Below are 16,674 nucleotides of genomic sequence, written 5' to 3' on the forward strand. Positions count from 1 at the left end.
GCTCTCTAGACATGGTGATGCAGTGTGGCCCAGTGGGAAGGGGTAGGGCTGTGGTACAGGGCTAGATGGAAGATAGAAAGAAAAGGAAGAAAGTGGGAAAAATGGTGTGGTGGGTCCGGTGGGTGTGGGCAGAGTGGACCCAGGGTGGTGGCAGGGTAGGGCACAAGGTGAGAGGGAGAAAGAAAAGGAAGCTATGGGAAAAAATGGCGCAGTGGGAGCTGACAGGTGGGGGTGGGGTAGACCCAGGCTGGCAGCAGGCTGGTAGCTCTCTAGCCAAGGTGTGGCCTGTCAGGAGAGGTGGAGGTGGCATATGAAACAGAAGGGTGGCGGGGACGAAAGCCTATTTCTCTGATTACCAGGTGCTCTGTCTTCTGTTGGGAGCTCCATGAAGCTGCCTTCCTATATTGCTGTCCAGGGTCATTGCTGGCTGTGTTCCAAGATGGTGATGCTATGCTGTGTTAGCTGGCAGGGAACCTCCACTCTATATCTCTCCTTGTTCTCTGTTTTCCTTCAGTTTCTTCTTCCATTCAGTGTTTGATCTAGTTTTTTATCCCTTCATTTGATGCTTAGGGTTCCAGGGTGGACGTTTATATCTGTTTTACCTAGCTTTTTGGATCTTTGCTGCAGAGGGGCAACATGATCCATCTACCAAGGGCGCCATGTTGAATCTGTCTCTCCATATTCCCTTTTTTAATTAATGGAACCAATACCCATCCTGTGGCCCAAGCCAGGACTCTTGGTGTCCTCTTTAACCCTCCAAATCAGTTATCATGTGATTCAGACTTAGTGCTTCCAAGTTTAAAATATTTTAGCATGTGAAAATGGTAAATTTCATACCAGAGATTGAAGGATTTACTATTAAACAAGCTGAAATAGCCATTTAATCTTTCAGGGAAAAAGTTTATATGTTAAAACTCTTACACCTTATATAAAAATATTTAACTCATTTGGAATTTATTTTGAAAATATTTATGTATAAGAAAATACAGATGAGTATTTGTACACTTTAGGGATAATGAATAACTTTCTTAGGATGTCACTAAGGAAATGGCTGATTGATTTGACTATTTTAAAATGTAAAACTTACACTTGTCAAAAAATACTGTAAACAAATTAAAGTTCAAACCACAAGTTGGGAGAAATGCCTGCAAAATGAATGTAAAAGGAAAGTTTAATACATAAAAAGTTCTTATAAATCAGTAAGAAAAATAATAGAAAAAGGATCAAAGAGTCACCAACAAGCAAATCTCTTAAGAAATAGAAGTAGTTAAACATATGAAAAAGTGTTCATCATCACTAGCATTTAAAGAAATGTAGGTTTTAAAATGAGATGCCATTTTTCACCCATCGGGATGGCAATTATGGCAAAGATGAATAAGAGTTAGTGTTGGTGAGGGTATGGAGGAAAAGACACTTCCATATACTCTTCATGGAACAAAGCAACATATCTGGAAGACAATTTAGCAATTAGCATTAAAAGGTTTTAAATATGAATACAGAACTTTCAGGACAAGACGGCAGAGTTAACTCATGCATCTGATATCGCCCCATACCCAAAAGCCACTGAAAACTACGGTAAAGGGACTCTTTAAAAAACAAAACCATAACGTTAGAGAAAATACAAGAAGAGAAAATAGACATAAAATCGGGGGAGCTGGTGAGCAGATTCACAGGAGTAACCAAATTGGCAAATGCCTGACAACTAAATACCAAGGACACAAGGGCCAAAACTGAGAACCAACTCGCTTTGTGCCAGAGAGTCCTTAAGAGGCATTGAAGACTAAGAATTGGCAGCACCAGGTACTGTTGAACGAGGGGTAAAATGAAGAGGTGAAAATAAAGAGGACTACAGTAAAGGCTGTTTAAAAAGAAATTAGATCACTGGATCCTTAGCTGCACTCTATGACCCAGGGCAACTACCCTGCCTCCACTCTCACCGCTGTTAACTTCCAAAGACCTATCCTTCAGAGAGGATAGAATAGGGGGTTTCCAGACTGCGGGAACACTAGGCACAGGTGCGGGTGTGGGTTCTGTATTGAAAATAGGGGGTGTAAACAGCCCTATGAATACTCAGTGATGACTATGGGGATCCCCAGCCCTGCTGTCCCACTGGGCTCCCAGATGCTGACAGTCAGACACTCAGGTTTCAAGCAAGAGTTTGGGACATTTTCCTTGGGGAACCTGACCAGCCTAAAAGAAAAGGCCTAAAGGTATTGGCTCTCCAAACTCCAGCCCACACAGATCACCCTACTCTTAAAACCAATAAGCCCAACCCAGTGCTCAGAGTGTCTACTCTGTTTTTAAGAGCTAATCCTGAGCAGACAATAAGGATCATTAGACATCTGTGGACACATGAGGAGAGCCTCAGATAGAAGTCAGAAGCCAAAACAATAAAAGCAAAAAAAGCAATTTGCAGAAACAGACTCTGTGGGAAGAAAAAAACAAAAATTATTAATATCCCCTAAGGGATCAGAAAACTTATTGCTTCCATTAAATAAGAGCAATATGCTGGAAAAAGGGACTTTTGGAAAATAAAAATGAGTACTTAGAATTAAAATCATCATATCAGAAATTTAAAAAAAAAAATTGAGTAGAAGGGGTGGAAGAAAAACTTGAAGAAATAGCTCAGAAAACAAAACAAAAAAGATAACATAAGATAGTAGAGAACAGGTAAGAAGACTAGAGGATCAGTCTAAGGAGTCCAACATTAGAATAATGGGAGCTTCTGAAAGAGAAAAGAATGAAAAACGGGAGGAATTATCAATTTAAAATCTCAAGAAAATTTCCCAAGAACTGATGGATGTTAGGGTCCAGATCAATGTCAATAACGTTTGGCTCAACTGATGATAATCAACCCCACCAAGGCTCATCACTGTGAAATTTCAAAACTCTGGGGTTTTGACAAAAATGAAGAATCCACATATTTTCAGAAAGTAAAAATATGTAAAGGATCAAAAACAGAATGATTTTGGTTCTTCTAAAAAAAAAACTGAAAGACAGAAGATAATGGAGCAAAATCACCAAAATTCTGAAAGAAGATATCTAACTCAACCAAGCAATCGTTCACATAGAAGATTAGAATAAAGCCTTTTTCAACACGGTGGTGGGGGGGGTATCTTAAAAATTATATCTACCACGCAATCTTTCTTAAGAAACTTCCAGTGATTGTGTTCCACCAAAATAAGCAAGGAGCTCAAGAAAGAGAAAGGCACGAGATTCAGTACAGGAGAAGGGGTGAAGGGAATTCCCAAAAAGATGGTGGAGGGCAAGCTAGGATGACCACTAGGCACAGCCGCAGGGGGCAATGGCCCATAGCAGAATGCTGTGACTCGAGGCAGACACATGGAGGGTTGTCATTACTAAGATCTCTCCTGCCAAAGGACTTCACTGGAAGCTGAGGATAGACTGTCTGGATGAACCAGGTCTCCATTCTTATCTATAACTGGATGTTCTGGCCACATGCTATTTAAGATCACGCTCTTTCTCTCTGTACCTGCTGCGTGGAAGAGCTGATGATATTCATTTTATCCCTGAGATATGTTCTCCTTTGGCCTATTCCTGAGAGCAGGCCTTAGGCCATGGGGTGATCAGAGGCAGAAAATGGAGAGTAGCCCACTCCGTCTGTGGAGAGTTTTGCCTATGTCCAGTACCTGGTGCACACAACAGCCCACCAGATGCCCAGGTCTCCCAGGCTCGCTCATGCCTTTGCTGCCTTCTCCAGAAGAGGCTTTTGTAAACTCTTACGAAAACACACAGGTCAATGTTTTTGTTCTTGAGATGGTAGCATAACAAGTGCTTAGTAATAAATACATTTTTAAAAGTAATAAAGGAGGCAATTAGGCAAGAAAAAGAAATAAAAGACATCCAGACTGGAAACAAAAAAAATTATCTGTGTCTGTAGATGACATAATCTTATGTACAGAAAACTCTTAAGAACCCACCAAAACACACTGCAGCTCATAAACAAGTGCAGCAAAGTTACAGGGGTCACGACCAATCTCCAAAAATCAGTTGTACTTCTATACATTAGCAATGAACAATTCAAAAAGGAAATTAAGAAAGCAATTCCATTTACTAAAAAAAAGTCAAAAGAACAAAATATGGGTAAATTTAATCGAAGTGCAAGAATTGTATACTGAAAACTACAGAACACTGTTGAAGGAAATAAAAGAAGACCTGAATAAATGGGATGACATCCCATGTTCGTCAGACGGAAGACTGAATGTTGTGAAGATGGCAGCACTCCCCAAATTGATACACAGACTCATGGATGTACAGAGCGGGCAAATTCACAGACGCAGAAAGCAGATTTATGTTTGCCTGGTGAGGGGAGGAACTGCTAACGAGTGTGGGGTTAGGGAAATGTTTTGGGATGATGGAAATGTTCTGAAATTAGATAACAGTGGTGGTTGTACAACAGTATGACTATACCCCAAACCACTGAGTTACATACTTTAAAAGGGTTAATTTTATGTTATGTGAATTAAACCTCAATTTAAAAAAAAAGAAAAAAGAAGTAAATAAAGGGTAACCATACGTGGACCAAAGATGAGAGTCTCAGGAATTATGATTGATGATTCAATTGTGTGCACCCGAGTTCCCCCACTCCAGCGCCCCAAACAAAGATCAGGGGAAAATGCTGAAGGCTGAACAAAGACCCAATGGCTCAGGATACGGACAGGTGGAATCACACTCAGGAGGTATTTAGAAGGCCCAAGTAGCAGGGCCAGTGGGTGAGAAAGGGAAGAGCAAGAGTGTAAAAGGACAGGTTTTTGAAGTGATAACTGGGGAGAAGGTAGAGCCCTTCACCAAGATGACTAAGGGAGAGAAGTAGGTTCTCCAGAGGGAGAGGAGATGGAACGCTTATCTTTGGACCTACCGAGTTTATGGTTTCCCAGGGACCCTGGGCAACCACCTAAGAGGCTGATGGACGCACGGGTGCAGAACTCAGGGGAGAGGCTGAGTTTCTCTGGGTTGGAATGGTGGATCTGGGGATCATCAGCACATACGCTGTGGGTGTGATTGCCTGGGGTGTACCGATGGTAAGAATTATAAGTGATCATAATGTAAGCTCAGAAGGGAGGAAGAGGAAGAGCAGACATAAATGATAATCAGAAGACAAGGTACTAGGGGCATCAGAAGAAGAAACATACCAGCGAGGAAGCTGCCAACAATGTCAGATATGGCCAGAAGGTCAAATATGATCAGGGCGGGACAGTGCCCATTGGATTTAGTGAGTAGGTGATTACTAGCATTTTTTTTTTTAATTGTGGTAAAAATATACATAACACAACATTTTTTACAAGTAAATTCAGTGACAGTGATTACGTTAATCATGTCGTGGAACCATAACTTAAATCCATTGCCAAGTTTTTCACCACCATTAACAGATACTCAATACTTCCTAAGCAATGATTCGCCCTTACTCTTCCTGCCCGCCCCTGGCAACCAATCAACTTTGGTCTCTCTACATTTGCCTATTCAAGATACTTCATGTAAGTAGGAAGACACAGTATTTGTCCTTTTGTGACTGAATTCCTTAAGTCAGCGTAATGTTTCCCAGTTCATGGATGTTGTAGCACATATCAGGATTTCACTTCTTTTTGTGACTGAGCAATATATTCCTGTATGTATATGCCACTTTTTTTTAAATCCATTTTTCTGTTAACGGACATTTAGGTTGTTTCCACCTTTTGACTACTGTGAATGGTCCTGCAAAGAACACTGGTGTACTTGTTTCTCTTTGAGTTGCTGCTTTCAAGTCTTACTCACCAGCAAATTTTGCCTGAGTGATTTCAGTCTGACATACAAGGTGCAAAGAATTGCATCATGTTGTTGCTGTCAGGTGCCATTGAGTCGGTTCCAACTCACAGCGACCCTATGCTCAACAGAACGAAACACTGCCTGGTCCTGCACCATCCTCACAATCGTTGCTATGTTTGAGCCCATTGCTGCAGCCACTGTGTCAATCCATGTTCTCAGGGGTCGTTCTCTTTTTCGCTGACCCTCTACCTTACCAAGCATGATGTCCTTCTCCAGGGACTGGTCCCTCCTGATAACATGTCCAAAGTATGTGAGATGAAACCTTGCCATCCTTGCTTCTAAGGAGCACTCTGGTTGTACTTCTTCGAAGACAGATGTTCCTTCTTGGGCTTAATTTAGGCCAATGCCAATATTCACAGGAGCCCTGGTGGCATAGTGGTTAGAATACTTGGCTGCTAACTGAAAGGTCAGCGGTTTGAACCCATCAGCCACTCTTCAGGAGAAAGATGCGGCAGTCTGCTTCCGTAAAGATTTACAGCCTTGGAAACGCTATGGGGCAGTTCTACTCTGTCCTATAGGGTTGCTATGAGTCAGAATCGACTCGTCAACAGCAGGTTTGGTTTTTGCTTTCAGCAATATTCAAGCTGAATGAAACAAATTACTTAAAAAAAAAACAAAAAGAATGAACAACAGAATGACGGCAATCCCTGCCTCGCTGTCTCCACTGACCAGACTCCCCAGGCTGTGTTCAGCCATACCCTGAGTCAGTCTTGGCCAGGGCACGACACAACCTGCAGCTGGACTGTTCTTCCTTCACAACAAGGATGTCTGCAGAGCTTTTTTTTTTTTTTTTTAAATAAAAAAGGAAATGATTAAGCTCTACAGTTCGAAAGGAGAAAAGCAGAACATTCATTAGTTGATACTATATGACCTTAATGATGTAAAATGTGCTTTCAGAAGGGGAGTAAAGACATGGGCCAATGAGCAGTGGCCTCTCGTTATTCTCTTCAGTATCTGTTTTTTCCAAGTAGGCGTGCTATTTGATACACTCAACATTTCCCACAAAGAGATGCATTACTTCTAAGGTTACCAAAAAAAAAAAAGGGTGAGGCTGGACAACATGTTTTAATTAAACCTGGGGAGAAGATAAGCAGGGGTAGCAATATTAATGTATTAATGTTAGGAGAACTAGAATTCAGGGCAAAAAAAAAAAAAAAAAGAAGGTATGGGGGAGCATTACATAATGGTAACCACCAGGGCTAGTAAGGAAAGCACTTGGTTACAAATCTATAGGTGCCAAAGAAGCTGACAAGACACAGAAATCACACCTTATTAGGGACAAGGGAAGGAACAGTCATTCCAGGAGGAGATTTTAAAACACCATCATCAGAAAGACTTAAGAAAACAAACTCACACTCTACCTAAATACACAAAACTGATGTCTGGCAGGAATTCAATTCTATGATTACAGTGTGTTGGGGGGCTTTTCAAGTGTATAGAGAACACTGACAAAATTCAATCATACCAGTCACAAAGAAAATCTCCATTAAAAAAAAATATATTAACTTCCTCTTCCAGATGGAGCAAGTGAAGAGCTTCCAGCCAAGGAGGAAAGAGGGAACCCATAATGAATACGGCTGTCTAGCCAACTCCAGTCTCGCAGCTATCTGGGGAAAGGGAAAAGATGAATAGGAATTACCTGACTGAACCAAATCGTCCTTCCCCTGTTTTCTCATCCACTAAAACGTCTTCAAGAGGAGCCCTGGTGGCCCCGTAGTTAAAGCGCTCAGCTGTGAACCGAAAGGTCAGCGGTTCTAACCTGCCATCTGTTCCATGGAAGAGAGATGAGGCAATCTGCTTCCTTAAAGATGACAGCCTTGGAAACCCTATGGGGCAGTTCTACTCTGCCCTATAGGGTCACTATGAGTCAGAATCGACTCAATGGCAACAAATTTGGCTTGGTTTGGGGTTTTAAACACCTTCAGGGAGGGCAGTGATTGAATTCTCACCTTCCATGCAGGAGACCCAGGTTCAATTCCTGGCCAATGCACCATCTGTCAGTGGGGGCTTCCTTGTTGCTATGATGCTGAACAGGTTGCTGCGGTGCTTCCAGACTAAGACAGACCAGGAAGAAAGGTCTGGTGATCTACCTCCAAAAATCAGCCAGTGAAAACCCAATGGATCACAGAAGTCCAGCCTGCAACTGATCATGAAGATGGCACAGGACCGGGCAGCAGTTTGTTCCGTCACGTAGGGGCCGCCGTGAGTCGGGGGCCAGCTCGATGGCAGCTAACAACAGCAATAACAATCTTTTGTTGTAAGCCCCTTGGCTTTAAACCACACACACTCACTGGCTTGCTTTTATGTCATGAGCTTGTGGGGGTTGCTCCTTGCAGTGAGCGTGTGACCTTCATGGCTCTGAGCCAAGACAAAGGCACGATTAGCAATCCCAACCCTATCACCACCTCAACACCATGCCTTCATCTGACAAGTCTCCGAGGACCTCAGAGGAGTTTCGTTATTGCTGTTAATTTAAATTAAGCCAGCATTCCTAACAGAGCTGAACTCCCAAAGACCCACCAACACTGCTCATTTCTGCCTACAGTCATGTCGGCATAGTGGCCCCAGGCAGGAATTCTGAGGGAAGATGAACCGTTCCCACCACAGGGCAGGGTTTCATTTTTCCTTTGGCCTTTATCGGAAAAAGACTATGGTGGTGTGAGAATCATGTCAGTCCTTCAGCAACATCCAGATCAGGTGATATGCCAGTTACCTTCCAGTCAACTCCGACTCATGGCGACCCCACGAATGTCAGAGTAGAACTGTGCTCCATAGGGTTTTCAATGGTTGATCTTCTAGAAATAGATTGCCAGGCCTTTCTTCTGAGGTGCCCATGGGTGAACTCAAACCTTCAACCTTTCAGTTAGTGACTGAGTGCATTAATCATTCGCACCACCCGGGGACTCCACTTTGGGTAATATTAGAGGAGAAATTAATTTAGATACAGAACCTGTAATTTATTCTTAAAACCCCCAGAAAACTCAAGGAATAACGAACCAGCTTTTGCCTGGGTGTCTTCTTCTAAAACACCTCCCACTCCCCGGATACGCTCCAGGGACCTGGAGAAAAAGACACTTGGGCTCATGTTGGGATGGGCATGACTCCCCCCCTGCCCCCTGACCTGGGGTGCTTGCACCTTCCTCTCAGGAAGCACCACACAGACTGGCTGCCCCATACCTTCATCACTGTTGTCATCGACCAGAATAATCTCCTTCAGCAGGTGTGTTGGCGTGTGATTGACAGCACTGTGGACCGACCGCAGGATCACCGACAGGGCCTCGTTCACAAAGATGAATATAATGGAGATCTGCGGCAGGTCCTTGGAGTACTTCAGCTCCTTGCACCTGGGGGAAGATAGCAAGGTGAAAGCAGTCAGGAAAGATGAAGGCACAGTGCTACAGTGGACACTAGCAATTCCCACAAGTCTTCATACAGATTCCCCAAGGAATTCATCCCTGGCTCCTTCTTGGCCTCTCCTTGGCTAAGAACCAAGAATAAAACATTATGGAGGAATGTATGGCTAACTGCCTCGATAAACAACTGCCTCCTTTGCCATGAGACCAGAAGACGTAGATGGTGCCCAGCTAACATTATGGAACATTTTGATCAAAGAATATATAAAAGAATCCTGATTAAACCAGAGAAAATGAAGAACATAATTTCAGGTTCTCAAAGAAACAATTTCTAGAGCCGCAGAGGCTGGATGAACCCCTCTAAACAAATGTCCTGGGATAATCTTTAAACCTTAAACCGAAAATATTCCTTGATGTCTTCTCTAAACCAAACAACAGTTTAGCTTAACTAGTAAAGGATGTCTGTCTTGAGCCTTGTGCCCTTTTAAGAACTGTCTATTTGGGATCCAACTGACAACAACAATTCAAAAAGATTAGACAGGAAACTTAGGGGGCAGTGAGTTTATGCTACTGGAGAGGAACAGGCTGGAAAGGGAGGGTGAGAATAAGCTCACAGCTTGAAGAGTGTAATCAGTGGCACTGAATGGTACATGTAGAAATTGTCGAATTGATGTATGTTCTTCTGCGTATGCTCTCAACAGCAGTAATAAATAAATTTTGTAAAAAATTGAGCCTGGAAAAAAAAAAACCCTAGAGAGGACAGTATTAAGGATGCAGCCTCACTTCCCCCCGTTTACAACCCCAATGGAATGGGGAAGCATCAGTCTTGCACGCACAGGTGTCTCCTGGCTCACCCACGCTTCCCTGCACACCTGCCTGACTTCCGATTCCTAGCACTTGGGTTCCCTTGCCGGGAGCCTACTTTGCTGCCACCTTAGGAGGCAATTAGCCCATTCCCAACAGCTCTCACCCAAAGATTGCTGGGAGTTGGTGTATGAGGTGCCCCAGCTCCCTCAGCCTGGATGAACTCGGAGTAGGGCTCACACTGGCTCCCAGGGTGTGTCCAGTGGGATTCGGCTCTAGCTACCCACGGTAGTGATCGACACAACATACCCTGTTGGGGACCCCTCCCTTCTCAGTCTTACTTCCTCACCCTCCTGCAGGTGTTCTCCTTGCCTCCCAAATAGACTCTACTGTTGTTATTAGTTACTGTCGATCTGCTCTAACTCACGGTGACCTCATGGACAACAGAACAACTATTGCCCAGTCCTGTGCTAGCTTTGTGACCGTCAGTATGCTCGAGTCTACTCTTGTGGCCGCTGTGTATTTGAAGCATCTTCCAACCTAAGGGGCTCATCTTCTAGCACTATATCAGACAATCTTCTGTTGTGATCCATAGGGTTTTCACTGGCTAATTTTCAGAAATCAATCACCTGGCCTTTCTTCCTAGTCTGTCTGGAAGCTCCACTGAAACCTGTCCACGATGTGTGACCCCACTGGTATTTGATGTACCTGTGGCAAAACTGCCAGCATCTAAGCAACATGCAAGCCACTACAGTGTGACAGACAGACAGATGGGTGGTGGCCAAATAAACTGCCTGCACCCAAACCTTTGTTTTCAGGTCTGTTTCTGGGGAACTCCAGATGTCTACTGAACCTACTACGTACCCCACAGTGCACTGGAGGCGCCGGCTCTCACAGAGCTTACGGTCTAGAAGAGGACATTCAACACACATGCAAACGACCTCACAACGGAAGGAGGTCTTCTGCCTGTGTCGTTGTTGTTAGCTGCTTTTGAGTTGATTCTGAGGCATGGCGACCCCATGTGCATCAGAGAAGAACTGCCCCATTGGGCTTCCAAGGCTGTGACCTTTCAGAAGCCGATCGCCAAGCCTGTCTTCCGGGGCACCTCTGGGTGGGTTCAAATTGCCGACCTTTAGGCTAGTAGTCCAGTGCTTAATCATCAGCATTACCCAGAGATGCTACCTCCTACTCAACACACCCTAACCCCTCTTACAGTGTTCCTAGAATCTCCCTGGGGGTAGAAGATGGGACTGCCTGCCCAAGTGGACCTCCCTCCTAATAATATCCAGCAACACCCATACCCCTGGAGATGGAGATTAAAGAGACGAACCCTGTTCATCCAGGACCAGAAAGCTTTGGCCCTCCCAAGGGTCTGGGGCTCCAGTGATGTAAGACATGAATTCACACCAGTCGGAGCAGCACCTCAACACAACCAGGCAGCCCTGGGGAATTTTATTCTAGGCTCAGTCCAAGCCATATCGGAAACACCCAGCAGAAACCTAACGGTACACAGAGATGTGCACGTTAACACATTCTTCTTCTTGTGTGAGCTTACACAACACACAGCACAATGCAAGGGGAACAGGAACAGTGCTGAAGAGCGAGAGACAAAGACGGCTGTTTTTTATGCCGAGCAGCTTGGGCTGTGTCGGGCCGTATTAATCATGTAGGCAATTTTCGGAAGAAAATAAAGTTTTGTTACAATATACGTTGTGTCTCCTGGAGGAGGCTGCTCAGGGAGTCATTGATCACGCAGCCTCATTTTTACCACGCAGCTGTAAATTCACTTCTGGGGACTGCCACTGAGCTTAGAATGGTTATTGACGGGCTCGCGACAGTCAGCAGGAATCATCTCATTTACTACGTGGTGATCCCTCGGGGGAGGGCACCCAGAGGGTCCCTCCAAGCCCCCTAGGCCAGAGGCCAGCAGTCACCCTGGGCCTGGTGGGGGGTCAGCTGCATTTCTCAGCCCGTTATTCACGGGCATATGTACGTGGGCATATGCCACCCACGCTACACACCCATCTGCTCGGAGCTGGGTTCTTTGGTCCTTTGTTTTAATAGTTTCTGCTTCAGACCCTTGCAACTAAGTCTACGAGTGGTGCAAACGGTTAAGTGCTTGGCTGCTAACCAAAAGGTTGGAGGTTTGAGTCCACCTGGGGCGCCTCAGAAGAAAGGCCTGGTAATCTCCTTTCAGAACACCGGCCATTAAAAACCCCACAGAGCACAGTTCTACTCTGACACACATGGGGTCACGAGGAGTCGGAATCAAGTGATTACTGGTTATGTGCCAGAAATGGCTGGAAGCTTCCATATACTGTATTGTCTTATTTAATCCTCACAACAACCTTATGCGGTAGGCAGTATTATCGTTCCCGTTTCACAGATGAGTAAGTAGGGGCCCAGAGAAGTGAAGTCGCTTGACCTAAATCACACAACTTAGAGGTATGGCTGAGTGTGAAAAGGGGCAAGGGTGCTTTGACAGTGAATTGCATCACGCAGTATTTGTTGTTTTATAGGCCTAAGCCTCAGCTTCCTCACCTCTGCACTAAATACTCACCTAGGAGCCTGTTCTTCATGGCCAGCAGCACCACATCCTTGGCCTGCTGGGGCAAAGTACAGGTTGAATTCCTGCACCAGGCCAGGCAGGTAAATTCCCTTCAGTGGATGGGCAGAAGCTAGCCCCACCTGCCCTGATGTGGATGGTGGGAACAAAGGCACAGCTCCTAGCATCAGGCTGTGAGTCTGAGCAGGGATCCTGGGGTGGTGTTCCCCCCACCCTGGGGTGCCAGCAGAAGCCCCTTAACTGAAGGACCCAGGCAGAGAGAGCAGCCCTGCCCCGGGCCACGGCAGCCCGTTGCAAAGGTCCTGCTACTAAGGCGCCCTGCAGCTCTGCGGCCCTGTGCCAGGCTGGCTGAGGGGAGCCCCACCTCTGTCTGCACAGGGCAGAAGCAAAGTCCTGCTACTAAGGCGCCCTGCAGCTCTGCGGCCCTGTGCCAGGCCAGCTCAGGGGAGCCTCACCTCTGCACAGGTCAAAAGCAAACGGCCAGTATGAAGGCTGCGCCTGTGCGAGCACTCAGGGGGAGATCAGGGCCAGCCCAGGCAGGCGCCCTCGGACCTGAGCTCCAGACCTAACTCCCTGGTCCCCTCTCAGGGCTTCTCTGGGTTTCCAGTATCATTGGGCTCACCTTGCCCATCACTGCCCGGGCGATCAGCAGGACCTTCATGGCTGCTCACCTCTACTTTGGCCCCCAGTTGCAAAGACGTCCATAGGTCTCTGACTCCAACGTCTGCCCCAGCCAGGGGCAGGGAGCAGTTACCATGCACTACCTGAACACGAATCCTGCCATGAGAGCTCCAGGACGTGACAGTGAAGCATGTTCAACAGGACTAACAAGGCAGTGTGCAAAGCGAGGCGGTGAATGCCAAGTGCCACCTGGACGTCCCAACAGCACACATAATGGATGAGCCAAGGGGACAGAGCACAGGGGACAGGTGAGCTGATCTGAGGGCCGGATCTGACCACCTTGGCCAAGGACGCAGGGGAGAGCAGCAACCACAGCACGCCTGAACACACGGAAGGCATTGGGTTCCCTTCTTTTTTCTTCCAGAAGAATACCTTTTAAGCTTGTTGAGAGGCTGAACAGCACTGAGAATTCATAGCGGGTTGAATTCTTCTCATCTTCAGAGTCTCCAAGAACACGCATTAGGGAGCTTGTCACTAAAGCTTCTTTGGCACAGACAGCAGAGTCCTGCTCTATCAGTGCCCGGTCCTCTCGGCCACTCACTGCCCCCCCGTCCCCTGGGCGCCGGAAGGCAAGTGGAGGGAAACAAAAAGGCGCAATCGCAGGAGTCAGACCGAACAGGAAGTTTCAGTCAGAAAACACCACCTGACTATCTCGAGGGCAGCCGCCGTCCAAGGAGAAAACGAGAAGTTATGGCCTGGGGCTTGGGGACAGACACACGTTCCCCGTCACTCTTTCCACTGCTACTGGAGGTGTGGGAACCGAGGACTCCTGCGATTGCCCTTTCAGGCAGTGTCTCAGGCAGGAGCTTCTTCCTTTTCTAGAGTCTCCATTTTCATCATCATTCCAAAAAAAAAAAAAAAAAAAACCCCAAAATAAAAAACCAGATGTCATCTACTTGTCTCCGGCTCATGCTGACTTCGTGTGCGTCAGAGTGGCACTGAGCCCCACAGGGTTTTCGGTGGCTGATTTTTCAAAAGTAGCTCTCCAGACCTTACTTCTAAGGAGCCTCTGGCTGGACTTGAAACACCAAACTTTTGATTAGCAGCTGACTGCGTTAACCATTTGCATCAAATGGAATTTCTGACTTCCATCCCCATACCTGAGTTCGGTTCCCAGCCAGTGCACCTCACGCGTAGCCACTATCTGGCTTTCAGCGCAGGCTTGCATGTTGTTATAATGCTGAGCTTTACAGCAGAGGTGTCCGCAGAGATTCCAGACTGAGATGGACTAGGAAGAAAGGCCTGGCGATATAGTTTAGAAAATCGGCCAATGAAAACGCTATCAATCACAATGATCTAGTTCGAAACCGATCACGGGGATGGCACAGGACTGAGCCATGTTTCATTCTGTCGTGCATGGGGTCGCCATGAGTTGGGGGCCAACCTGACAGCAGCTAAGAACAGCAACATCCATCCTGTTCTGCTAAAACCCCTCAGTGGCCAGAATCAACAGACACTTCCCTACCTCAACTCAGTGGGCTCATTTCTGCAGTATTTGACATTGCTGCCCCTCTGCGGATAGACACTGTTGACTCTGGGATCCTGAGACACTCTCTATTCCCCGACCCCCACCACTGACTTTCCTCCCAGGGGACCTGTCCTGGCCACTCCTTCTGTCTGGCTGACAGGCTGCTAGTCCTCTAAATTCCCAAACTCCTCGGAGCTCCTTCTTCTGCCCTCTGCTATTCTCACTTCATACACTCCTCCTCGGTGACCTCGTTCAAGTCTACAGCTGCAACTCTTACCTGAATGCTAGTAACTTCCAAACCCACATCTTTAGTCTAGACGTCCACTCAAGCTTCAGCTTCCTGCTGGGTATGTCCACTCCGACCTCTCATGTTGTTGTTAGTTGTCATCGAGTCAGCTCCAACTCAGGGCCTCATGTACAACAAACTGAAACGTTGCCCCGTCCTGTGTCATCCTCACAATCCCAGCATGTTGGAGTCCATTGTTGTGGCAACTGTGCCAATCTATCTCACCTAAGTTCCCCCATGCCCCTGCTGTCCCTCTGTGTCATCAAACATGACATCCTCCTCCGGCGGTTGCTCTTTCCTGATGATATGTACAAAGGAAGTAAGTTGTGATCCATAAGATTTTCACTGGCTAATTTTTGGAAGTAATCACCAGGCCTTTCCTCCTTGTCTGTCTTTGTCTGGAAGCTCCGCTAAAACCTGTCCACCATGCATGACCCCACTGGTGTTTGAAATCTGGTGGTGTAGCTTCCAGCATCACAGCAACCCCTAAGTCACCACAGTATGACAGACTGACAGACGGTGGTGGTAAGTGCGGCGCGTATTTCCTTTAGTTTCCCCAGACTAGCACAATGCTTGGCAGATAAATGGTTACTGAGCAAACAAATGAGAAACCTACTTCCTTCTCGATTATTCCCTCGCTCTTCTAATGATCAAAGTTATCACTGATTTCTTCTTGCAATTACAACTCTGGCGATGGCACCTCAACACTTAAAAGACGCCATTCTGAACACAACCTCCCTGCTGTCTCCCTCGATTTACTAATCAGGGCTCAAATTTTGAAAGTAGTTTGACTCAAGTGCATTAACCAGCCCTCTCTCTTCCCTCTTCAGCAAGCCTTTCCTAGAGTCCTAAGAAGGAGCAGGGCCATTTTTAGCAACAGCAAACCTTGCAGAACGAGGTGCAGGGGCAGAGCGGCTGAGACGCCTGAGGCCCCTCTTTCGGGGCTGTCCTTCCAGGGGAAATGCACACTTCGCTGAGGGTCTCATTTCCCCCGGTTGAGCTCTGCCGTTCCACACAGAGCCGTGACCCCCACAAACTGCCTACTCTGGTGTTTGAGTCTCTGTGTGTCCCATCTATCATCTTACTGGGGCCAGTTTTATGACTCAAGAGTCAGCCTGCTCCATGCTTGGGTTCATATCTTGGGGTCCAGTGAGCCTCCAGGGAAACCCCCAGAAACTGAATGCATGCTGTTGAGGGTAAGTGAGTATTTGTTGGCTTTCTGGGTAAAGAATTCATACTGCTCATTGGCTTCCAATGGGGGCAGTGGTGGTTTAATGGTAGAATTCTCGCCATCCATGAAGGAGACCTGGTTCAGTTCCCGGCCAACGTACCTCCTGCACAGCCGCCACCTGTCAGTGTTGCTGTGACGCTGAACAGGTTTCAGCTGAGCTTCCAGACTGAGAAGGACCAGGAAGAAAGGTCTGGTGAGCTACTTCTAAAAATCAGCCAACTGAAACCCTACCACGAGGTGTTCTTAGTCTCTTAGTGTTGCTATAACAGAAGTACCACAGGGCGGGGGGGCCCTTAATGAACAGAAATGTGTTTTCTCACAGCTGAGGAGGTTAGAAGTCTGAATTCAGGGTGCCGGCTCTAGAAGGCTTTCTCCGTCAGTTCTGGAGGAAGGTCCTTGTCTCTTCTCAGCTTCTGTTACTGGGTTCCTTGGCGATCTTCAGGTGGCGTGGCGTCTGTCTTC

The 16,674-nt window shown here is 46.5% G+C and overlaps 1 protein-coding gene across 1 annotated transcript in view; it reads right to left on the bottom strand.

Moving 5' to 3' along the window:
• The window catches only part of GALNT17 (polypeptide N-acetylgalactosaminyltransferase 17), a 542,269-nt gene that overhangs the window by 257,339 nt on the left and 268,256 nt on the right, over nt 1-16,674 (bottom strand). Inside the window, exon 3 of the mRNA XM_049904713.1 lies at nt 9,001-9,167. Coding sequence (XP_049760670.1) covers nt 9,001-9,167 — 167 coding nt within the window. The remainder of the gene's footprint in view (nt 1-9,000; nt 9,168-16,674) is intronic.

The sequence above is a fragment of the Elephas maximus genome, chromosome 12, assembly GCF_024166365.1.
Source record: "Elephas maximus indicus isolate mEleMax1 chromosome 12, mEleMax1 primary haplotype, whole genome shotgun sequence".
Lineage (NCBI taxonomy): Eukaryota > Metazoa > Chordata > Mammalia > Proboscidea > Elephantidae > Elephas > Elephas maximus.